The 25,380-nt window shown below is 37.6% G+C and overlaps 1 protein-coding gene across 2 annotated transcripts; it reads left to right on the forward strand.

The window, feature by feature from the left end:
* Nucleotides 1–13: 13 nt before the first annotated feature.
* Nucleotides 14–25,147, forward strand: LOC121380790. 2 transcript variants are annotated; one of them, XM_041509764.1, is made up of 8 exons: nucleotides 14–1,158; nucleotides 9,415–9,461; nucleotides 13,064–13,137; nucleotides 14,284–14,401; nucleotides 14,799–14,925; nucleotides 15,511–15,636; nucleotides 20,413–20,546; nucleotides 21,335–25,147. In XM_041509764.1, exons 1-8 carry the CDS (start codon nucleotides 169–171, stop codon nucleotides 22,758–22,760), a joined length of 3,042 nt encoding a protein of 1,013 aa, XP_041365698.1. In that variant the 5' UTR covers nucleotides 14–168; the 3' UTR covers nucleotides 22,761–25,147. The 2 variants fall into 2 exon arrangements, with proteins under 2 accessions (XP_041365698.1, XP_041365697.1); XM_041509763.1 differs by lacking the exon at nucleotides 14–1,158 and adding an exon at nucleotides 7,770–8,919.
* Nucleotides 25,148–25,380: the final 233 nt, after the last annotated feature.

The raw sequence follows: 25,380 nt of genomic DNA on the forward strand, positions 1-25,380 counted from the left end.
TTATCTTGAATTGTTGGTGTAAAATCACACACATTTTTAACCTGAAAACAAAAACAAATCAAATGCAAATGTAAGAACACACACAAAAAAGAACATTGTTAAAAATATTTGAATGAAAATCTTCAAAACAAAAGGACTAATTCAATGGGCCTTTGAACGAGTGTAAACATGCCGCAGAATCTTCCGATTTCGAAAATGTATCCTGGACTGTGTTCTGAGATAATTCTAGAATCTCCATGCTTTCAAACCGATCCCATTGGAAACATCATCCGTCCAGCCTTCATTGGAATAACCAAGCTGGAATTTTTTATTGCACATCAAAGGGATTATAATTCGATTTCGGAAGCAAACAACCGCAATAGTTGCCTGAATATAAATCAATTTGAGCTGGAATGTTGCATGCCACTAGCGTTGACACACCTTTCTTTATTGGATGAACGTTTGTGTAGAATTGCAGTATGTACCGAATTAGGCCGATTGTACTACTTTGAAATATGCAGCTTGACCGGTGGTTTCAATTGCAATTGGACTGCCTGGCGTGAGTACATTGCAAGTAGAGAAGACACGCCCGAATTTGGTTTTAAATCGTGGAAAGTATACAAAAGAGAGTCCAAAAACTCTGAATCGGACAATGGCGTCATGTTTCTGAAGAGGCCTGCGACATTCTGCCTAGTGGCTTCCACTGGTACACAGGCGAATATCGAATTGGATAGAAATTTTTCTGCCACTCTTAAATATCCAACATTACAATGTGCACCAAAGAAACATTTTGAAAGTAAAAACATACGGCTTGAAAAAATATCGATGGTATCAAAACATAACTCTTCAATGCTGAATGCGACCTCACTGATCTACAAAACCGTAATAGACCTTTGCCCTTTGGGAGAATCACACCCAGTGATTGGTGTTGTTTCTGACATATTGTTATTGGATGGCAGTAACAAACAATGTAGTGGATATGACGTACACTCTACCAGATCAGAGGTCTACCATCGATATTGTCCTCAGAACGATCGTTATGGCGGAACCAACAATTTGTGGCAGATTCAAATCTTTCACATGTTGTTTGAATATACACGTGATGGACAAAAAGCCACACATTATTTTACCTCATTATTTCCGAAGTGGTGTCCTGATTACCTCAGAAAATATACCAAGGTAATTTAATTACGTTTTGAAAAGTTTTATTCCCCATAAAGAGCTACATTTAAAACATCGTATAATACGTAATAGTCTTATTACTACCACGATCATTCATAATGGGTGTGTATGTGTGTGGGGTGGGGTGGAGTGGGGTGGGGGAGTAATCATTTCTCTAAGAAATTATTGGTATTGCCTGCACTAAATATGACATCAAAATTTCGCAAGCGTGCAGCCAATATGTCACATACAAATTTTCTTTCTTTCTTTCTAATATATTACCAATAATCTGAAATAAGAACTTGCATTTAATCGTCTCTTTCTAATGTTAAATTACTTTGTTTCTTTAATCTGTACATCTATTAGGCCTATATGAAATGGAGTCATCTGTATATGACATATAATATATATATATATATATATATATATATATATATATATATATATACATGTACATGTATATATATATTAGTCTTGTGTGATGACGTCACGCAGTACACTGAATCGTCTGCTGCCCATTTATTCATTTCATCGAGAAAAGTGTTTCCTGAATAGGAGCCACATTTAATATTTCAAAGTAACAAATCGATTTAGTTCGCACCCTGTGCAGAATTTAAAATGTAGTGGATAAGCACACAATGTGCTGACAGTCAGTTATGTATGTTGTGTGTTGATATCTCTTGGAGCTTGCTGAACCTCTGTAGTCTTTCTTTAGTCCATGTGTAAGACAGCTGTAAACTGATTCTGTCATTTGATATTAGCAGTCATAAAGGTATAAATAGTGAAGGCGTTCCTAACACCTTTACCTATTGAATAGATATACTTTGGGTATCAGACAATAGCTAGCTTGGAGTACCACTGTCATCAAGCCATTACATAGCCTCGGAACTCCTTCAACCCTGCATATGTATGTCGGCATATGTATGCATGTATGTATGTATGTATGTATGTAGTATATATGTATGTATAGCATATAACCAAATTCGTGCATTGATACTCTTGTAATAGTGTATTCCACTTAAATGACTTTTGGAGTTGTTTTATATAACTGATATGTATAACGTGGTAGCAACAACTGACCAACACATCACGCAGATTCAGAAGAAAAGCACAGTATGTACATCAAATAACCAGCTGCGAAACCATGCATGTGCCACCATGACAGTGGAGTGTGTGGAGCAACTCTCCGCACAAGGGGACACACACTAAGAGCATTTCTGGCAACACATTAGGCGGACTCCATCTTAGCCAGTTCACACCAATCGCTGGAACTAATTATACATACTACAGCATCCAAGCAGATACCATAAGAACACGCACCACAGTTCAACTCCATCCATTGTAAAATTAAAAACAGTAGATCAATGTGGACCCATGCTGCATGTTTGGTAAATGCAAGAACAAGAAAAAATAGGAAATATGTACTATTTGCAAGAATCAGATTTGTTTTGTTTAAAATATAATGCATACCTGTATGTGCATGTGTGTAGTTATGCTAAAGTTTGTGACGTTGAGATAGCAAATAACTATCCAAATGCCTGTCTTGTTCTTTTACGGCATAAAGTGAAGGGCATAAAAAGCCCGGATTTTGCGTTGTGTAATTGTCAAACGGCCCCAAATATATATATAAGTTTCTCATAATTCGTGCTGCGCAGCCACAGCACACAAAGGCTTTAATACCAGAATTATTTGTAGAATTTCTTGAATCGGGTCGTTAGTTCGTTATTTCCAAGAAAGGTTGTGTGCTAAATCGATTATCACATATTCCATATTGCAAGCGGTCGTCAGTAGACAGCAGTAGGAGGTTCTTCAGTTGTTTTCAAGTTTCGAAAAGTAGGATATATATACTACTCAAAAACATTTAAGGGTCAGACGATATTTTCGACATTATTTTCTGAATGTCAGTTATATTAGCTAGACCATAATGTCACGCATGGTATTGTTCCATTTTGACGAAAGTGGGTCTAAGCAACCCATAAATGAATTAAAATCCACTGTCACTGACACTGTCGACTAGTTCTAATGGCGAAAACATGCTTACATATGCACGTAAATTAGGGCGAAAGCGAAAGGTCTACTAAGTGCCCATAACTTGCTTTTTCACAAAGCGCTTCATTTGCACGCTTTGCACGTGTATTCCATGTTCCCAATGCTGAATTTCCGTATAATTGGAGCTTGCGTTCGTGTACGGTGCACACTCCAAATTCGACAATGGTACGACTTCAGCTGACTATCGAAGATCGAGGAAGGGCTATTGCTTGGCTTCAGGATGGCAATACGCAAAGAAATGTTGCTCTGAGACTTGGTGTCAGTCAGAGTGTCGTTGGCCGACTGTGGCAACGGTACCAAGCAACGAATTCTGTTCGAAATCGTCCACGTTCGGGTAAGACCCCGAAGCACTACAAATAGCCGCTACATCACCAATAGGGCTCTACGTCAACGCACAACCACTGCACGCCGATTACGTGACAATCTGCGGACTGCGACTGGAACTCGAGTGTCTGATCAAACCATACGCAATCGTCTGAGAGCCAATAATCTACGCTGCCGTCGCCAGGCTGTTCGACCACCACTCCTACCACGTCACAGAACGGCCAGACGTCACTGGTGCACGCTTCATCTGCGGTGGCAACGTGTTCAGTGGGGTCGAGTGATGTTCACTGATGAGTCCAGGTTTAGTCTCCAGTTCAACGACGATCGGGTTCGTGTCTACAGACGTCCTGGGGAGCGCTTCGCTGACGTTAACGTTAGACAACGTCACCGGTTCGGTGGTGGCAGCGTCATGGTGTGGGGCGGCATCTCTATCCACCACAGGACACTCCTCTATGTGGTGGATGGCAATCTGAATGGAATCCGCTATCTGAATGAGATTATCCGGCCGTTGGTTCTCCCAGGCCTTCAGCAGATTGGCGGCGGGGCAGTTCTGCAGGATGACAATGCCAGACCCCACCGCGCCAGGGTGGTAACGGACTTTCTCAGACAACAAGGTATCGCCAGGATGGATTGGCCAGCATATTCGCCTGACTTGGCCCCAATAGAGCACGCCTGGGACGAATTAGGCAGGAGAGTTCGGGATAACCATGCCCCTCCGGCCAACCTTCATGATCTGGGTCTTATGGCAGAGTGGCAGGCCATTCCCCAAGAGTTCTTCAGACGTCTGATCAACAGCATGAGGCAACGATGTGTCGAGTGTATTCGCGCCAGGGGTGGATTCACACACTATTAAACGAATGTTCTAATGTGTAAAATCCATGTTTGACAACCTTCAACTTTGACAGCATGTCATGTGACTTTCTTGTATACAGTGACGTTTATTTGTGTTTTTTTGTAAACATGGAACAATAAAAAAAAAAATTGGTGTAGTTTACATCATCAATCTAATACACTCTGAAACTTATATGTTATACATTTTTGACCCTTAAATTCTTTTGAGTGACGAACACTTTTAACTTAAACATTACGATGACCGAGATCACTTTTGAAGATTTTCAAATATTTATTATAAAACTGTAGTTCATCTTGTCTTAGCCAAGTCCCATCGTTTTCTTTTCAGCTGATGATGTAATCATGTCCAATCTCTCAGGTGTCTATAATGTTTAAATGTTATCAATTTAAAGGACTGGGTAAAACCTTCTTGGTAACTATAAAAACGATTGCTGACATACTTCACCGCATATATACTCTTCAAAAAAAGAAACGCAAAAGGGTACAAATGGGTTATAACTCCGATTTTATGTTTCCTACCGGTTCATGCTTTGTGAATATAAGGTCATTGCATGTCCCAAACACATTCCCACGGTTACATTCGATAAAACGCAGCTACTGTACAATAAAGTTCCAAAATGTGAATATTCGCAAAAACGCAGCCACGTGCAAACCATGTCACCACTGCACGTGCGTTGTCTGCACGTGCAACATGAACACCGACAGTATAAAAGTGCAGGGTGTTCGCTTGCCTGGCCTCTGTATCTGGCCGACAGTTGACAATCCAGGACATGCCACGTCTCAGTGAACCGCAGAGAAACAATGCCATCGGCCGACTAGACGCAGGCGAATCCAGAACGGCCGTTGCCAGGGCATTCCATGTGTCCCCAAGCACCATCTCCAGACTGTGGGACCGTTACCAGCAACATGGATCAACACGTGACCTCCCTAGATCCGGTCGACCACGGGTCACTACCCCCGGGCAGGACCGCTACATCCGGGTACGCCACCTTCGGGAACGATTGACTACTGCCACCTCCACAGCCGCAGCAATACCAGGTTTGCGCAGGATATCCGACCAGACCGTACGGAACCGCCTACGTGAGGTAGGAATTCGTGCCAGACGTCCAGTTCGAGGTGTCATCTTAACACCACAACACCGTCGACTCCGACTGCAGTGGTGCCAGATTCATCGACAATGGCCTCAACTGCGATGGAGACAGGTGTGGTTCAGTGACGAGTCCCGATTTCTGCTCTGACGTCATGATGGAAGATGTCGCGTGTATAGGCGTCGTGGTGAACGTTATGCGGCAAACTGCGTGCAGGAAGTGGACAGATTCGGCGGGGGTATTGTCATGGTGTGGGCAGCCATCTCACACACTGGCAGAACTGACCTGGTCCACGTGCAGGGCAACCTGAATGCACAGAGCTACATTGACCAGATCCTCCGGCCACACATCGTTCCAGTTATGGCCAACGCCAACGCAGTGTTCCAACATGACAACGCCAGGCCTCACACAGCACGTCTCACAACGGCTTTCCTACAGAACAACAACATTAATGTCCTTCCTTGGCCATCGACATCACCGGATTTGAACCCAATTGAGCATCTATGGGACGAGTTGGACCGACGCCTCCGACAGCGACAACCACAGCCCCAGACCCTGCCCGAGCTGGCAGCAGCCTTGCAGGCCGAGTGGACCACCATCCCCCGGGACGTCATCCGTACTCTGGTTGCTTCAATGGGCAGGCGGTGCCAGGCAGTTGTCAACACACGCGGAGGCCACACCCGGTATTGACTCCAGATGACCTTGACCTTGGTGGTGTGTCCTATCACTTACTCACAATGGACTAGAGTGAATTGTGAACAATCCTGCAACATTTGGTAATTATCGGACTCACCATTCAATAATTAAATCAATTCTCCAAATGTTACGACAATGTGGTTTTGCGTTTCTTCTTTTGAAGAGTATATATCGAATTTAAGTGAAATCTCTCTGATAAAATCAATTTTCAAAACGTGGATGTGACGTCAATGTGGCGTGATAAAAAAGAATAACCTTATCCGTGGTTCCAGATTAGTTTAGTTAGACCACAGTTTAAGTGATAGGTGTAATCGATCTCGGGCCACGCCCTCGTTCGTAATTACACCCGTAACGGTGGTCTGACTAGAACACAGAACTTTATTTAAACTTTATTTGTCACTCAAGTTACTATTAAGCCTTTCAGCTGAGCAAAATATTACTTCAGACGTTTTGTTCAGCTTTTAGCTTAAAACATTTCATTTCAACTTATGTTCGTGCTTATATCCAATTAAGGTTCAAGCACGCTGTCATGGGCACACACACACACCTCAGCTATCTGGGCTGTCTGTCCAGGATAGTGGGTTAGTTGTTTAGTGGTTAGTGAAAGAGAAGATGTAGTTGCCTAATTACACCTAACCATTGAGCCCTTATAAACTCGCTCTGGGTTGGAGCCGGTACTGGTTTGCGAACCCTGTACCTACCAGCCTGTAGTCCGATGGCTTAACCACTGCGCCACCGAGGCCGGTAGATTAGAGCACTTATGCTGCGTTCATTTTGTGCTCGTGAATATCGTGAATTCACAAGTACCAACATGTGAACACGACTTCACCAAGTAGAGAGCGTGTGAGCAATATAAAAGCTAGAGCGATTTTTTGGCTGGTTGGCACTCTTCGTGGCTTAATTATGGATAAATTCCATAAGGAGGTGCAACATTATTTATTATTTGCATTTAATGTGCCGTCTATTCTGTTTACAAATATGTAACGTCATTTTGTAGCGCCTTTTTCAAGGGAAGGAACTCCGGGGAATATTTCCATAGCGTGGACTGTTGGATAAAACTTACTGTGAAATACAAATGAATATAAAAATTGCAATTCTGTTCATGATAATATACCTCGAATGACTTCTATTTGATCCGCCATTTTTTCATAAATTGTGAAAACTGATTCGGAAAATCCTACCCCAGTTCACAAGTTGTGTTCACGGGATAAATCGCTAAATGAACGCTTTTGACAACGTGTGGACTGGGAAATGCTATATGCTGAGCTAGTGGGCTTACGACTATTACATTGATGACATTCTGACGCAGTTTTTGTTCCCATTGGTCAGTTGGTAATTCAGCTCGGCTGACGGCTCACTTGGTTCGCACACAGTGAGAGATTTTCGCCACGCGTCGCCAAACCAGATACGCCTACCGCATACTTTCTGCTCTGCTCATAGCTCTCGTGTGCAGGCGATTTTGCTTATTTTTTTCGCCTCACGAAGTCATGAGGAAAATTAAAAAATATCTATCGCGTTTGATAATTTTGGCCACGCGTGGCAAAAATATCACCGTGTGCGAGTTACGGTTACTATCTCTGTCCCAAAAGGCCATAAAAGTACATTTACGTCGTACCTTAACATACGACGTCATACAATTGTCAATGACGTCGAATAATTGTTAATATAGCCATATAGCAGCACCAACTCAACGGTGCCAGATCATCAGTTTGTTAAGTCAGTTAAGACTATTAAATATGAAATGAATGGTCAAAACTAAGTATCATCCACAAGAATGCATTCGAACAAGCTGCAGAAATTGCTAAACACTAAACTCTACCGTGGACTGTGCACGGAGGTGATTTTGGAATCGCCATGCTTCCAGCTCGGTCCCACCGGAGAAATCGTACGTCACGTTCACATTGGCGTAACCAATAGAGAATTTCTCATTGCGCAACAGAAAATCCGTGACGTGAGGCGGCATCCCGATATCATGAGTCACCCTAACATTGACCTGGATCTAGAAGGGTTCGAGCTGATATCCGGTCTGCCTCTTGCCTGCTGCCACTTCTCCCTGTGGGATGATCGCTCGTACAGGTTCGTCATTTGCACAGACATGGGCAGCTCGTACTACTTCGAGATGTGCAATGTCACCGATGGCTCTGATGCTTTGTGGGCTGCTTGGCGGGCATACATCGCTAGCAGAGGAGACCGCTTCACAGATTTTGGTTACAAATCGTGGCAGATATACCCAAGCGACAACAAGTCCCAGGTGGACTATTCTAATGTCAAGTTTCTGAAAAGACCAGCAGTCATGTGTTTGGTGGAATCAGTCGGTACACAAGCTTGTGAGGAATTTGATTATTTTCGCGAAAATAGAAAATACTCAATAAGCGCAAACTGTGACTATCTCGCATTCGGATATCCCGAAGGAATACTAAACACTTTGGAAGGCGGTTCTCTTTTGGAAATGACATCACATCTGTACATGTCAATACCCGAACTGCAGCTCCTTGGGAAATCACGTCGCATAATGCAGGTTGCTTCCGACATATCCCTACGTGGAAATAAAGATGGCAGATTTGAACAAAGCGCAAGCACGGTAATAGGCAGCAAATCTGAAAGTGATCTCATAGATTACCATAGAAATGCAGGTACACTTGCTGAGAGCTGGAAGAAGCGAATATTTTACATGCTCCTGCAGACTAGCTCCGACAGTGCCACTAATCGGTTATCTATTTTGTTTCCCAACTGGTGCCTCTCCGCAGGTATGCTTGAAGAATATACCAAGGTAAGTAGATCCCTCCAACCCCTCCCCACGCTGTAATACTGAATTAGATTGGTCAGATTTTAAAAATAAATGTTTTACTGGCTGTACAAATTGCTGAAGTCCATGGATATGTGGTGGTGAGCGTGTGCGTGCATGTGTGTGTGTGTGTGTGTGTGTGTGTGTGTGTGTATTTTAATTTCTATGAGTAACTCTTACATGCTAATACCTGAGTTCATGTCCAATTAAGGTTCAGAAATGTATATCCTGGACATGACATTTTACTTTGCCATTGACTGAAGTCTAATGGAAATCAATCTCTTCTCTTTTCTCTCTCTCTCTCTCTAACTTCTCTTTCTCTTTCTCTCCCCCCTCCCTCCCCCCTCTCTCTCTCTCTCTCTCTCTCTCTCTCTCTCTCTCTCTCTCTCTCTCTCTCTCTCTCTCTCTCTCTCTCCAGTCAATCCCTCCCACCCGTGGTCAATCTAATAGTATACTACTTGCTGGTTGTTGTTTCCACAGATCTGGAGTGCCCAGTTAAAACTGAATCCTAAAGGAACATATTTAAGGTAATACATTTATTGTTAATATTGCGGATAGATCTGCAATACATGTACATCAGAATGTGGGTTGTAGTGATGTTCCAGTCACTGATTATAATTGAAAATCAATGGTTTACTGATCGATTATAAAAATCCATAATCGATTGTGTGGGAAAATATTAACTGTAATTGTTCCTCCACTTTAAATAATTATTAAAGGTAAAATTAGCAATTTGCAAGGATTCTCCTGGTGAACACAACAATAGGTTCCTTATAATATGAAAGTTGATAGGTTGGTGCAAACTGATTATAACCGATAATTGATGATGAAATAGCAACCGATTCCCAACACTAGTGGGTTGTGAGGTTGAGGTAGAGTAAGATAACATGTTTATTGAAAATGTACCCATTTTATTCTCCAGATGCGTTTTAATGACATTTCAGAATATTGCCATAGTTAATAATTTTGAAGAGGCCAAGAAGAGAAAATTGCCCATACCCTCTCTATTAATAGTCGAAAATAACCCATACTCTCTATTAATAGAAAAAGCCCATACCCTCTCTATTAATAGGAGAAAATAACCTATAGCCTCTCTATTAATAGGGATTATAAACTTTTTGGTATCAAAATTAAAATTTGTTTTGTTTAACGACACTACTAGAGCACATTGATTTATTAATCATCGACTATTGGATGTCTACATTTTTCCATTAATAGCAAGAGATCTTTTATATGCACCATCCCACAAACATCATAGTGTATACCACGGATATATCAGTCATGGTACAGTGGCTGGAATGAGAAATAGTCCAATAAGCCCACCACTGAGGATTGATCCCAGACCGACCACGCATTAAGCGAGTCTTTACCACTAGGCTACATCCTGCCCCTAATGGTATCAAGTCTATAACTGCTATTCAAGTTAGATATTGTGTGTGTGTATATATATATATATATATACTACTCAAAAGAATTTAAGGGTCAAAAATTTATAACCAAATAAGTTTCAGAGTGTATTAGATTGATGATGTAAACTACACCAAAAATTTAATTTATTGTTCCATATTTACAAAAAACCACAAATAAACGTCACTGTATACAAGAAAGTCACATGACATGCTGTCAAAGTTGAAGGTTGTCAAACATGGATTTTACACATTAGAACATTCGTTTAATAGTGTGTGAATCCACCCCTGGCGCGAATACACTCGACACATCGTTGCCTCATGCTGTTGATCAGACGTCTGAAGAACTCTTGGGGAATGGCCTGCCACTCTGCCATAAGAAGTTGACCCAGATCATGAAGGTTGGCCGGAGGGGCATGGTTATCCCGAACTCTCCTGCCTAATTCGTCCCAGGTGTTCTCTATTGGGGCCAAGTCAGGCGAATATGCTGGCCAATCCATCCTGGCGATACCTTGTTGTCTGAGAAAGTCCGTTACCACCCTGGCGCGGTGGGGTCTGGCATTATCATCCTGCAGAACTGCCCCGCCGCCAATCTGCTGAAGGCCTGGGAGAACCAACGGCCGGATAATCTCATTCAGATAGCGGATTCCATTCAGATTGCCATCCACCACATAGAGGGGGGTCCTGTGGTGGATAGAGATGCCGCCCCACACCATGACGCTGCCACCACCGAACCGGTGACGTTGTCTAACGTTAACGTCAGCGAAGCGCTCCCCAGGACGTCTGTAGACACGAACCCGACCGTCGTTGAACTGGAGACTAAACCTGGACTCATCAGTGAACATCACTCGACCCCAATGAACACGTTGCCACCGCAGATGAAGCGTGCACCAGTGACGTCTGGCCGTTCTGTGACGTGGTAGGAGTGGTGGTCGAACAGCCTGGCGACGGCAGCGTAGATTATTGGCTCTCAGACGATTGCGTATGGTTTGATCAGACACTCGAGTTCCAGTCGCAGTCCGCAGATTGTCACGTAATCGGCGTGCAGTGGTTGTGCGTTGACGTAGAGCCGTATTGGTGATGTAGCGGTCCTCTCTATTTGTAGTGCTTCGGGGTCTTCCCGAACGTGGACGATTTCGAACAGAATTCGTTGCTTGGTACCGTTGCCACAGTCGGCCAACGACACTCTGACTGACACCAAGTCTCAGAGCAACATTTCTTTGCGTATTGCCATCCTGAAGCCAAGCAATAGCCCTTCCTTGATCTTCGATAGTCAGTTGAAGTCGTACCATTGTCGAATTTGGAGTGTGCACCGTACACGAACGCAAGCTCCAATTATACAGAAATTCAGCATTGGGAACATGGAATACACGAGCAAAGCGTGCAAATGAAGCGCTTTGTGAAAAAGCAAGTTATGGGCACTTAGCAGACCTTTCGCTTTCGCCCTAATTTACGTGCAAATGTAAGCATGTTTTCGCCATTGGAACTAGTCGACAGTGTCAATGACAGTGGATTTTAATTCATTTATGGGTTGCTTAGACCCACTTTCGTCAAAATGGAACAATACCATGCATGACATTATGGTCTAGCTAATATAATTGACATTCACAAAATAATGTCGAAAATATCGTCTGACCCTTAAATTCTTTTGAGTAGTAGTATATATATATATATATATATATATATATATATATATATATATATATATATATATATATATATATATATATATTAACTCCCAAAAACCCACAATAATAAAACAGAACTCCAACATAACATCACAATTCCCTTCTTAAAATATTATCATTTCTATTCAAATAGGCAGATCCATGATTTTTTTAGAGAAGGACCCAAATAAATTCATCCAGTATATGTATATTCATTTGTTGAAGACTAGGGGCTGAGTTTACAAATGGTGATGATCACATATTATTGGTAATTTTAGATGTATTGTTGGCTTCCAAATAGACAACATATTACTCTGTGTGTACATGGCTAACACCTGTGTTTGTAATCATATAGTAAATGTACACGGTTGTTTAGAGAAGTTACACTTGACTAAGGGATCAATGCCCCACATAAATTCGGTCATGGATTTTCAGGGCATTAAGGTCTCACTACACAGATGTCATCTACCATTGAAACCCATGTTAAATTGCCCAACTTCAAACGAAGATTGCCAATAGAACGGGTTCTCGTTGGCACTAACAACATACACCATTGCGAACATATATTATATAAGCATTTATTTTCACTCCAAAATTGAGAACATTTCCGTCTCACTTTTTTGCTATATGACTGCATCTGGCTGTAGTCCGAACAGGTGGTTCATTAACCGATTCACTCCGGCTGTCTCTTCCGCTATACACACATATCCCAAAAGGTTGATGCACAATATTACAAAATAACATGGGCAAAATACAGCCAGAAGGCTTACCATTAAACATACATATTGTTTTAATTCTTCACTATTTCCTAGAAGTGAATATATGAATCATAACATGTGTCACCATTAGGAACTATAGTGGACCGTGATGAATGAACTCTCACCTGGAAGTGATCTGTGTAGTGAGACCTAAGACTTTTGGGGAGGGGTGCACACTTACATGTACCTTGTATCCACAACTGCAAGTGAGTGATACATTGATGTATAAATAAAAACTCTTTATTTTAAGATGCCCCCCCTCCATAATTTTCATTTCTTTTTTTTTTCTTTTTTTTAGACCAGTAGAAAGTTTATCACTGGACTGTTTTGAACCCATAATAGACCAAGTGGAAGGCAATATAGAGACAAAATGTAAGCATATGTCATAATTAATGATATACATCATATCGATATATTAATATGTCATTTTGATATATTAATGTATCATTTATATCGTTATTTCTTTTTGCTTCAAAACAGAACATTTATGTCTAATTTTTGTCAACATGACAAACATCTGGCTGGAGTTTCTGTGCAGGAGTCAGTTTACACTGACTAGTCATTCCACAGTACATCCATGTGTTCAGTAAGTATATAGAAACTATTGCAAAGTCTCTTCGATTAAATCCAGCCAGAGATCCTAGCATTAAAAACACAAATTGTTTTCATTTTCACCTTGTTATTAGATGTCCAAAAGTGAGTATGTGCACACTACACATCTGACAATGATTAGCTATGGTGAACCATGAAGAATGAGGTCTGACCTGGATGTGGACTGTGTATCAAGGCATAGAGAATACTACATGAGTGACTGTTAGATACAGTTGTCTTACGAGTTGTTTTAAAACTATCTAATGAGTGAAAGTTGAATACACTTGTAAACAACGAGTTGTAAGATAAATGGTATCTAAGAGACACAAATGTGGTATTTTATTTCTTACATATCCTTAAACAACCAGGTTTAAAATAAATTTAAACATCTTTTCTAACTAAAACCTGCGATGAACCTATATTTCACAGAGAAATCAATCTCAAGTTAATCTATATGTTACAAAGCAATTGATTTCGATTTTGCTTTTTTAATTGGATGGTTTTGCAGGGGCAACCTGGTCATTGCCTAGGAACAGCCAGTCATATGTCTGTAAATTGTTATCACTACTATTATTAATAATAATACATCATATCATGTTTAATCAAGTATTTGCACTTAGGAGATCACTTGTTCATTTATGGCAGTGTATACTACACAGTATATAGTATAACACAGGGAACATTTGTTTTTAAAATCTTGATTAGCAATATTTCTAGCCAACTGTAAATTGATTAGCAACTACTGTTTAAATGTTTTAGAATTGTGTACATAGCAATCTCTGAAAATTGTGTAGTGAATCGCGACACGATACTGAACAAAATGTTCCCTGTAGTATGATGTATAGTAGAAAACTGGATCAGTTTAAAGGATATTTGAGTAATGTTTTCTTTCACTATGACTAACATCCTTATTGGGTTATTTTCTAGCTTCTGGGAAGCGCCGACGCTGGCGTCATCTTGCTGAGAAGAGACGGAAACGGCTGCAGCTTAAACGTGTCCTCTCTGATCGAGTGTTGGGTGTCTTTAGAACACGTCCACCAAGAAGGTATTTAACAGGAGGGGAAAAAAGGAATGTTTCACATTCCCATATGTGTGTGCAGGAAATCATGCCTTTGGGTCTAGACTGTGGCAACTTTAAATTTTGAATATGGACTTCTCTCCCCCCCCCCCCCCCCCCCCCCCCCCCCCCTCCCTCCAACTTACTCATGTACATGATTTTAAAATGAATGTCAATTCCTGGTCTTAACAATCAGATGAGTGATACATGTCTTATCTTGTGATCGATCAGTGTCGATGCTTGATGGGACAATGTTACATTCCAAAGGTATTTTATGGGTGACTTAATATTATTTAATTTTGTTCTACATTTGATGGGTGTTTGAATAAATTGCAATGATGTTATAATTTCTTGAATAGCTTTAAATGCAGTTTTATTTTTATAGAACAAACTTACAGTTGGAAAATTTTACCAGTAGCCAGATTGCAGATGAACTCAACTTAATGGCGGCTGAATTTGTTTTGGGTGTTACAGAAGAGGATGTGATGGATTATCAGTCAGGCACCAATCTGGTATTGAACTATACACGCAGCTAACATTTCCATCATACAGGCATTTTCTCACAACCTTTGCTTCATTTCATTGACAAGCCCCATGCCATATATCTTGAATTACTCCGGAAAGCACCTAACAGACTCTGATGCACCATGTTGTGGTGGTATGGTGCTTAAAGTCATCACCTGTAGGTTTGCATTCAGGTACCTGGTCATACTTGGAACAAGTTTTAATGAATTGGTGGGGAGAAGCAGGACCACAATACCAACTGGCCGTCTGTCTCCAGCTACTAACAGCTGGCCATTAACCTCTGTTTTCGACAGTAAGCCCAGATACATATGTGCCCATGGGCAGTGTATCTTAATTAGATTTAAGCACACAAATCAAGTTAACATGAAATATAATAATCTACATTAATTACCACAATATCTATCACTACCTCAATATCTAATTGATTTAATTTGTGTCACTAAATCCTCATTTCAGATGTTACATCTTTCAGTTTGTTTCAAATGAAAAACATCATAGTAAAAATTATAGTTATATTAAAAGTACTCAAATATGTGCACCAAATAGGGACTTAAATATAATTTGTCTTCCAGCATGATCTAAAAAGACTGAAGACTTTGCAAGATTATTCCACAGATGTTGTCAAGTTCATCAGCAAGGAAATATTTTCTGTGGAAACACCATATAACCAGTCCAGGATGATTAGATACTATCTAAAGGTACATACATGTTAATCATGTGAGAGATACGTTACAAAATACTCTTAAGCCTGGGGCATGTACAAATGTAACTCGAAGCAGTTGGAAGGGCCTACTAAACATACAGTAGTTGGAAAGCAACACTAAAACGTGAGATGTGTAACACGAACCAAGCATAATTTTACTCCTGACCCAGGACAGGTTTAAATTTCCCAATTTACGACTAACTTTAGTTGTACATACCCCAGTCGTAGCATGGATGTGACATTAGTTTGTGTGATGAAAAAGGTGAAGGGTGATATGTTTCTAACCCTAATGTTAACTAGATCATTACAGTAAATCCTTGAAAGTAGAAGCCTTTCTTTCTTTTTTTGCGATGATCCGAGACTCGGCCTCTATTCAAGGCAGGCTTCTATTTGTTTCTAACATACTGGTATTTTAACGGATAACAAAGTCGATTGCCTATCTCACATTCTTTTGTTTAGAGATTGTGTGATATTGAGGATTATATGTTCAAACTTTTATTAACAAAACCAGAAAATGTGCATGCAATAAATACCAAATGTAACTTTTTAAAACCTAAAATTTCCACAACTGTCAATGCATTTGCTGTTAAATTTTCACAACTGCTGATGCTGTCATTGTTAAAATAAAGTTAATTTTGACAACTGCTGATGCTGATGCTCTCATTATTAATTTTAATATCAACTTTGTCTTCACCTTTGTCACTGATGTCATCGTCACCTGACAAGCTAGAATAGCAGAAATAGGCAGGCTTCTATTCAAAGCAGGCTTCCATTTAGGTGACCTTAAAAACATAGAAGACTGGTGTACTAACAATAAAATGTCCTTAAATGAAAATAAAACAAAGTGTATCTTACTAACAACTGCTCAGAAGCTAGATCACGGATTGAACAAAAGTACCTGGATCTTTATGTCAAACAAATAGCAATTAAAAACATTGACACTCACAAGCTACTAGGGGTGAATGTTGACCATTTTCTTTTGTGGCATGCACAAATTGATAAAATGAGTAAAGTGTTCAACTCCAAAACTATGTTACTGTTAAAAATTAAAAATACCTGCCACTTAAAGTAAGATTACTTTATTTTAATGCTTATATTCAGCCTGTACTTGAATATTGCTTGAGAACATGGGGAAACTGTTCCAAGTGAGATCTAAACAGAATCTCAAAAGTATTAAAAAGAGCTGCATGCATTATTCTGGATAAACCACAAGATTCTCCTTCAAATCCTCTCTTTAAAGAATTAAAATGGCTAACAGTAATGGACAAAAAAGTTGAATACCAAAAAGCTATTCTTGTTTACAAATCTCTTAATGGCATTGCTCCTCCATATCTACAAAATATTTTCAGTAAAATACAATCTAACTATACACTCCACAAATGAGGGAAATGTTTTAGGACCAAAACCAAAAATGGAACACTTCAAGAAAAGTCTTCAGTACTCTGGTGTTGCTATATGGAACAGCTTGCCCATTGATGTCAAAAGGTCTATGAGTCTTAATATATTTAAAAAGAATTGTTTTAAATACTATTTTGATAAGATGTAATCATCACTGTCCATATTGTTAAGTACTATGAAACTGAGTTATCTAAACACATCTGCCTTGTACATTTGTATATATTGTATAGTTTACATTACATATATTATATACTGTTATAATGTAATTCAATTTGGTTTGTAGAAAAAGCTTCAAGGGAGAATAGTTTTGTACTAATTGAGTTACCTTCTTTAAATAAAGTATTATTATTATTATTATTATTATTATTATTGTCCACTATAGTTCCTAATTGTGACATATGTTGTGGTTCACATATTTACTTCTAGCTAATGGGGAAGAATTAAAAACAATATTTTTTTAGATGTTAAGCCTTCTGGCTGGATTTTGCCCATGTTATTTTGTAATATTTTGCATTGACTTTTTGGGACATGGGTGTATAGCGAAAGAGGTGGCAGGTGTGAATGGGCTCCAGAACGACCTGTTCGGTCCAGTACTACAGCCAGATGCGGTCTTATAGCAAAAAACTGAGACAGAAATGTTCTCAATTTTGGAGTAGAAATAAATGCTTATATAATGTATGTTTGCAGTGGTGTATGTTGTTAGTGCCAATATGGAACCCATTCTATTGACTATCTTCATTTGAAGTTGGGCAATTTAACATGGATTTCAATGTGTAATGAGACCGTATTTCATGACGCTATGAGACCCGGCCTCTAATCGAGGCAGGCTTCTATTCAAGGATTTACGGTATATTCTATAAAACAAAATAATGCATTGATAGCAATTGCATCTGCATCTGTAATTAAAAAAAAAGAGTTTAATTTGTTTAACAACACCACTAGAACACATTGATGTCAAATATTTTGTAATTCTGACATATAGTATAGAAACCAGCAACATTTTTGTCCCCATTAGTAGCAAGGCATCTTTTATATGCACCATCCCACAGACAAGGTAGAACATACCATCGAATGAGCATCTGTAATTAAAGGCTTACATTAATTTAGAGATTGGTAGTTTGTTTAACGACACCTCAGCACATTTGATAAACTATGACTTTTTAATGTCTTACATGGTTATTTCAACTGTTAGGGGGTTGATGGGGAGGGAGGGAGAGAGAGGGAGGGAGAGAGGAGACCCGCTGGGCTGCTGCTGCCACACAGGCAACTTATGTCAAAAGTAAGCCAGCGATTTTTTATCAGCACTTTCCCATAGATAGGACAGTATATACCAGTCTTTGACATATCAGTCCTGGGGCACTCATTGGGAAGAACAGAATCCAAGTACACAGAGGGAGACTGATTCTACGTCGACCCATCGCACATCTCTCAATCAGATTGCACATCACTCTACCTCTGAACTACATCCAGCCGTGTCAGTATGAGTTACAAGCATTTTTGAAAACAAGGGAATACCCTTGTCGTAAGTGTATAAGTCTTTCGAGTTACAGCCGTGTTCCTCTAGCTTTATGTATGCTTTTCAACAAAGCTATGAGTGTTTTGGGTTATACTACTATTTTTTTCCTACAACTGTCAAAGTGTTGTGATAGGGCAGGTAGTGGGTGCTTATGACAAAAACCTGCATTCTGAACAAAGATGGGGCATACAAATACATCCCATGTGTCAAAACCCTGTTGTTTTAATGAAGCGCTAGTATCAGGGACATATCCTACCGGGGTTTCCTGTATTTAAGCCCACTCGAAATGAAGCCCATGTGCTTAAAAACAGAAACTTTTACCATATTTAAGCACATGGACTTAAATTCAGATAATATTTTTCAACAAGAAACACACCTAGGTTACCAAAAATTACACAATTACACAAACAAATATATATATTGTATTTACTATTAAAAATAGAAAAAAAACTTTACATGTACTGGAATTAAAGATTCATTACCATAGTTGCAAATGTCATATTTCCTTATCTTTACATTTAATTATAACAAAAACAAAATGTAATAATAATTTTTAAAAATAAAACTCATTCAAATTAATCAATATCATATATAATGTTTACCTAAATTAAATAACTCATTAATATGAAAATTGCAATTTGCTGGTACTAGTTTCATCTAGAATCCTTAGCTAATTTAAAAGCATCATAAATACACAAAGGAACTGTCATGAATTTGCTGCCATTGTTTTTCACTTATAACATTTTGTACCGACTAAAATTACATACTGAATACAAATTCTTGTTAAGAATATCAGTGTATGTACATTCAATTTGTTTCTGATCATCCTACTGTTTGTAAGTATAGCCCAAACTGGTTTTCCACTCCCAATAATTTTGTATGTATGAAAATGTGTCTAATATTAGGAAATAAAATGAAGTGTAAGCTAGTACAAACACTGGGATGACCAGAAAGACTTAATATACAGCCACTGATATATATATATATATATATATATATATATATATATATATTATACAGAAAACTTTACTTAATATGTAATTATAGTAATTAAAATGTCTGTTAGTCAACAACATCTTAACAATGGCAATAAAACCATGACAGTATCTTCAAAATAACCCTACACAAACAAATATATTAATAGGCATTGGAAGCATTCCCCTCTTCTCTTTCCTTAACTAGGAAACTGAGGTGACTAGAATGCATTGCCCCTCCTCAACTGAAAGTCAAATTAATAACTGCCTCCTCTGATACTGAAACATATTTTGCTTGTGACTAAGTTTGTCATAAAACAATAATTATTATGTACTCTGATACTATCCTAAGTTGCACCTTTTGTCTTTATTATAGTATAATTTTTTGTCAACTTCTTAATTTAAGCCCTGAGCCTAAGTTCAGATAAAATGTTATCTTCTCCAAGGTGGAAATGCCAGTAATAGCAGTGAAAGAGATGGGGCACACAAACACATTCCTATGTGACAAAACCGTGTTTTCAATGAAGCCCTATTATCAGGGACATATCCTAGTAGCAATGAGGGAGAGATGATAATGATGTTTTTGCAGTATATAACTGAGAAAATATACTGCTCTAAAATACTCTTCACAATGTCTTGTAACCATTAATGTCGGAGAAAAATATTGAAATATTTAGTAGATGATTACATGTAATTCTAATACAAAAAAGGTTTGTTAACTAGCGAACTCTCACTTACTTACTCTCAGTCACTCCTTACTCCCTGATCCACTCCCTCCCTCCCTGATCAACTCCCTCCATTGCTCACTCCTTTCCTGATTCACTCCCTCTATCATTGATCCACTTACCAATTTTCCAAAAGAAAATCTTTTTACTTATTCTAGGTCGCAGAACATTGTTATAATTCACAAAATCTGCTCACGCTGGCATCGATTCTCAAGAGTCTCTACTCACTGCCTGTGTCACGACTCGCCGACACTTGGGAAATCTTCAGAAAGCAGTATGAGGATTCAGACCGGTTAGTTATATGAAGCCAGTCGTCTGCTTGCATTAAAAAAAATGTATCCCAGTGTGACTTAAATTACATATTATAGAAATTTTCTTGTTTAGAATGCAAGTGTCTGCATATTATATTAATTTCTGTTCATCTTAATGTTTGTATTGCTCAAACTTCATTTTATTTCCAAAAATATTTTTTGGGGTACGTACAAAATTATTGGCTTGCAAAATCCATTTTAGGCAATTACAAACATTAGGACAACTAGAAACAAATTGAATATAGACACTGATAATTAAGCAGGAAAGTATATTGATTGTGAAATTTTAGTTGTTAAGAAGGCTCTTGTAGCACATACTACAGTTGCAGCAAATTCAGGACACTTTAATGCTTTATTTGGGAATGAGCAGATTTATTTGTTTCTTTTTTGTTGTTGAAATAATCAAATTTTATCTACATTATAGCTAAACTTCATGTCTGATCTTGAGAAAATATAACAAAAAATTACATATTGGATATATATAATAAAGTTAGTGAATTCTGTTTTGTCTCCAGACTTCGGGTGCCTCTAATGTATAACAAACTGCTTTGTATGTTTGTTTCAACTAGGTAATTACAGCTATACTACTCTCCATCAGTCTGTAACATATTACAGTTTTAAAAATTATTTAACAAATTGTACCCGATTAAAATGTTTCTGTCAAATTTTTGTATTTGCTTAAAATGAATTTCTTCACTAAATTGGTAAAAATTCACTTATAAATATCCTTCATTTTGGTAGTTTTTAAAAACATATTTCTTATTTTCAGGACGTTCAAAGAAGCAACACAATTATTTAATCCATGTAATAATTTCAAAGCCTATGCTCTTGAGTATGCAAAGATAAGTGCAGCAGACCAGCCATTTTTGCCTTGGTTTGACCATTTCCTTTGGCATTCATATCACGTATTTCCAAAAGGTTCAGCATCAGGTGAAAATATAAGCAAAGCATTGTCAGCTGACATTAAACGACAGCTCTCTGAAACAGAGGTGATGAAATCTGGGATCTCAAGAAGTTTTAACACATTATTTTGCTGCATTTCTGTTCCTGATTCAGACAATAAAAGATCCTACACTCTCATCAAAGACTCAAATGATTGTAATCGCCATAAAGTTGTACGCAAGTCAAGCTCAAAGAAAGTCACTTTTTGCAAAGGTAAACTTGACCCCAAACTGATGTGTGACAAACAGCCAGTGAATGGGTACATTTCTGGAATGATATCCGACTCAGAAGATGATAAATCTGATCCTTTGCTTATGACGGCAATGTTAGCAGATACAGAAACCTACAGTACAGATCCGAGTATTGATGGTGTTGAACTAACATGCCATGGTTTAGGCAGACAGTTTTTGAAAGGAGAATCTGCCATTAATTGTATGCCTAGAGGAAAGAAAAGGTACAATCGACCAACAAGTGTGTTACATCCTTTGAATATTGACACAGAATTCCAAGAAGTGTCATTGGATGATTCCGATGATGAAATGGACAACATCGTCCGGCAGACAGTGAATGGCAATAACATGCAGAACCACAAAAGGAGGTTACCCACTCCTCGTGGGCCAGTGAAAGAGAAAGAAAAAGAGAAAGAAAAGGAGAAAGAAAGAAGAAAACCCTTGGCAACCAAAGTTGATGACATGTCTGCATGTTCTGTTGGTATGAAACAAGAGGATGTCACATCAACAAGTAAGTCAGATAGTTCCAGCTTAAGGAAACTGCCACTGTCAAAGTCAGAAGAGAAGCAGCTAGGAGAAAAGAAAAATGAAGCTGCTGAGAATGCTGCTCAAACATCAAAAAGCAGTCCCACAGTTTCAAAGAGGAACGAAAATGACCAACACAGAAAATCACGTACCGCAGTTACCTCACATCCTCCACATTGTCAGGCTGACATCATTCAAGAAGGTTCCAGTCCAGCAAATGAAGACAAGCCTACCAGTCCTGATTCTGAAGCCACAGAGCCATTTGCCAGCCCCGTTGTGAAGTGCAATGTCTGTCATCGTGAGGCATGCCTGTATGAAGGAGACGTAGCTTGGGAGCTGCTGCATATGCAGCTGGCTGCTATCAAGTACATACATCCGTCTAACACTGCTGTAAGAGAGTACATCACCAGGTCGACACCAACATGTTATCAACTCCTGCAGATGTCACTAAGGCATAAACCAATACAAAGAAACAATGGGAGTAGAATGAAGAAATGAAAACATTATGGAGATATCTTCCTTTGGTTTTTGAATTTAAACGTGTATGGTTTATAGATGTACATATTGGTTTAGTGTTTTAAGGCATGTTCAAAATTTGAAGAAATTAATTTTATTGTAGAATATCATATGGTACTTTGTTTTTTAATTTAAATTTGTTTGGTTTAAATTTATTGCAAATTATTAAATATACATGACAGTTTAGGAAAGATACACACGACTAAGGGATAAATACATTTTTTAAATTTGGCTGATCTTAATTTTTTGTGTCATTAAATTGGTATGGTTTTAAGTTCATAGAGGCACATGTTAGGTTTAGTGTTCTGAAGCATGTTCAAGGTGTACATGCTACGTAATATTGTGAATGAAGTTGGTGTATTATGATCTAGTAGGTGTATAATATGATTGTTATGAAACATGCAAGAGTTCATATTGTTTGAGGTACTGTTACATTATTATTTAAAATTGATGTAGCACTGTTAAATTTATGCATGTACTTTTTCAGTTCAGAGATAAACACAAAGGATCTTTATTTAGCAATCTGAGCCCGGTTTCACAAAACATCATAAGCCTAGCTTTGCATGTAATTGTAAATCTATTACTAATCCACAAGTCCTATTACTACTAACGTACTGTACTACTATATTTTGAAGTGTGCATATTTTATTTTATTTTGTACTTAAAATGCTCCATCTTCTGTAATAATGTAATTTTTCTGCATGAAACAGATGCCAAACACAGGTAAACATATGACCAGTATAATTGCTAAGATCCACTGTTACTGTACATATAGCTGAATGATCTGGCATCCGTTATGTATTACTAAATTGGTGTGTTACTGGTTTGTAGGTGTATTTTAATTGTTGTAAATTTGTGGTAATGTTAAAATTGTATTTAAACACTGGTGTTTGTTCAGATGTACATGTACTGTATGGTTTATATTTTAGCACTTTGATAGTTACATGATATCTAGTGTTACGCAGTTTATGAGAAAATATGGTTTGAAATATGCAATTAATATTTTTTAAACAAGAAATGTGTTTATGTGATTGTAATTTTGGTGTTTGATTTTTATTATTTTATATATTTAACTTTTGAAATTGGTGTGACAGTTTAATAATTATATTTAGTGATAAAATGAGTTTGTAATTGATAATAAATGTTTAAATGTGAGATGTGATTTGAAAAGAAATAAGACAAGCACAGCTTGAACCTTTCTAAATTAGAAATGTTTCTGTTCTTATCATTTTGATGTTGAATTTTTTATTTTAAATATTTCACTTTTAAAAAGTGTTTCTGGTTCCTAATTTTATTTTATTTTGTTTATCTAATGTAACTGTTTCTTTGTGTAACATGTGGTTTTGATAGCAAGATTAACGTGTGTTAAATGGATTTGAGAACAAATGTTCTGCTTAGATTTTTCACTTTTTTAAAATCCAATTTATCAGGTTTTAAAATATTTAAAAAAAACTTTGATTCTTTTTCTTTTTAACAATATAAGATTATGAAAATAAAAAATTGACAGTGTTAACTGTCGGAAATTTTAAATTACAGCAATATTTTATGTATGGTATAATCTTCATGATATAATGCAAGTATTACAAGTTGTAAAATGGAGGGAGAGATGAATGTTTGCATAATACTGTTCTAATTTAAAGTTTTTCGTAAGTCTTTTTGCCATACTTAAAAACAATCAGAAGGTTTTTTTTAAATGTATTAATTAAAAATGTTCTTAGAAAAAAAAATCTTTGCAATAATTCAAAACATTAAAAAAATATGGGTTTTTTTTTTCATTTTAACATTGTTATATTAAAATGTTTTAGATGAAAATAGAGGAGAATCAAAGGTTTTTTAAAAAATCTTAAAATTTAAAATTTGCTTTAAAAGGTTTATTTAAAAAAATGTTTTTATGTTTAATTTATTTTATTATATTTTTTTTTTTTTTGTGTTTTAGATAAAAAGTAGAAGAGAGAATCAGACTTAAAAAATCTAATTTCAAATTTGCTATAAAAAGTTTTGCAGGATTTCAAAAATTCATGATAAAATTTTTCTAAAGTTTTCTCTTTTCTTTTTTCCATAATTTTATATTCATTCTTAGAGTGATTTAGATGGATTTAATGATGGAAAATCCTGTAAGATTTTCTAAAAAGAGTCATTTTATTATTTTACTATATGAAATTAAACAGTTTTCAATGAAAATGCTAAAGGTGGAATAATTTACCGACCCCAATATTATAATACTGCTGATGTAATCCCTATGTATTATAATGGCATTACATTTTTAGCTTTGTTTAGCTTTGCTTATCATTCATTTAAAATATTTCTTATTTGTGAGAATTATATGTACAATTCAATAAAGCAGTGGGTATTAAACTTTATTGAAAAAACCCATGTTTTTTGTTGTTTTTTTGCGAGTATAATTGCACTAATAGTATTGTGCAAAAGAAATAAGATGCAATTTTTCAAAACCAGTTTGACAATAACATCAGAATTTGAACTTTTAAAACATCTCTATGTCTATTAACAGATTGAGAAATTTAAATGTTTGGATTATTTAAGTCTCCAAACTCAAATCATATCTTACTGTAACTTGGGACAATTGGGGTTTTGTCAGAGATAA

The sequence above is a fragment of the Gigantopelta aegis genome, chromosome 9 (assembly GCF_016097555.1).
Source record: "Gigantopelta aegis isolate Gae_Host chromosome 9, Gae_host_genome, whole genome shotgun sequence".
Lineage (NCBI taxonomy): Eukaryota > Metazoa > Mollusca > Gastropoda > Neomphalida > Peltospiridae > Gigantopelta > Gigantopelta aegis.

Bases quoted from the DNA above. Each gene is read 5' to 3' on its own strand.
- LOC121380790 (XM_041509763.1), top strand. From the start codon at position 7,924: ATGCATTCGAACAAGCTGCAGAAATTGCTAAACACTAAACTCTACCGT. The intron at 9,462-13,063 runs GTAATACATTTA...TCTTTTTTTTAG, and splicing joins CCTAAAGGAACATATTTAAG to ACCAGTAGAAAGTTTATCAC. The intron at 13,138-14,283 runs GTAAGCATATGT...GTTATTTTCTAG, and splicing joins AGGCAATATAGAGACAAAAT to CTTCTGGGAAGCGCCGACGC.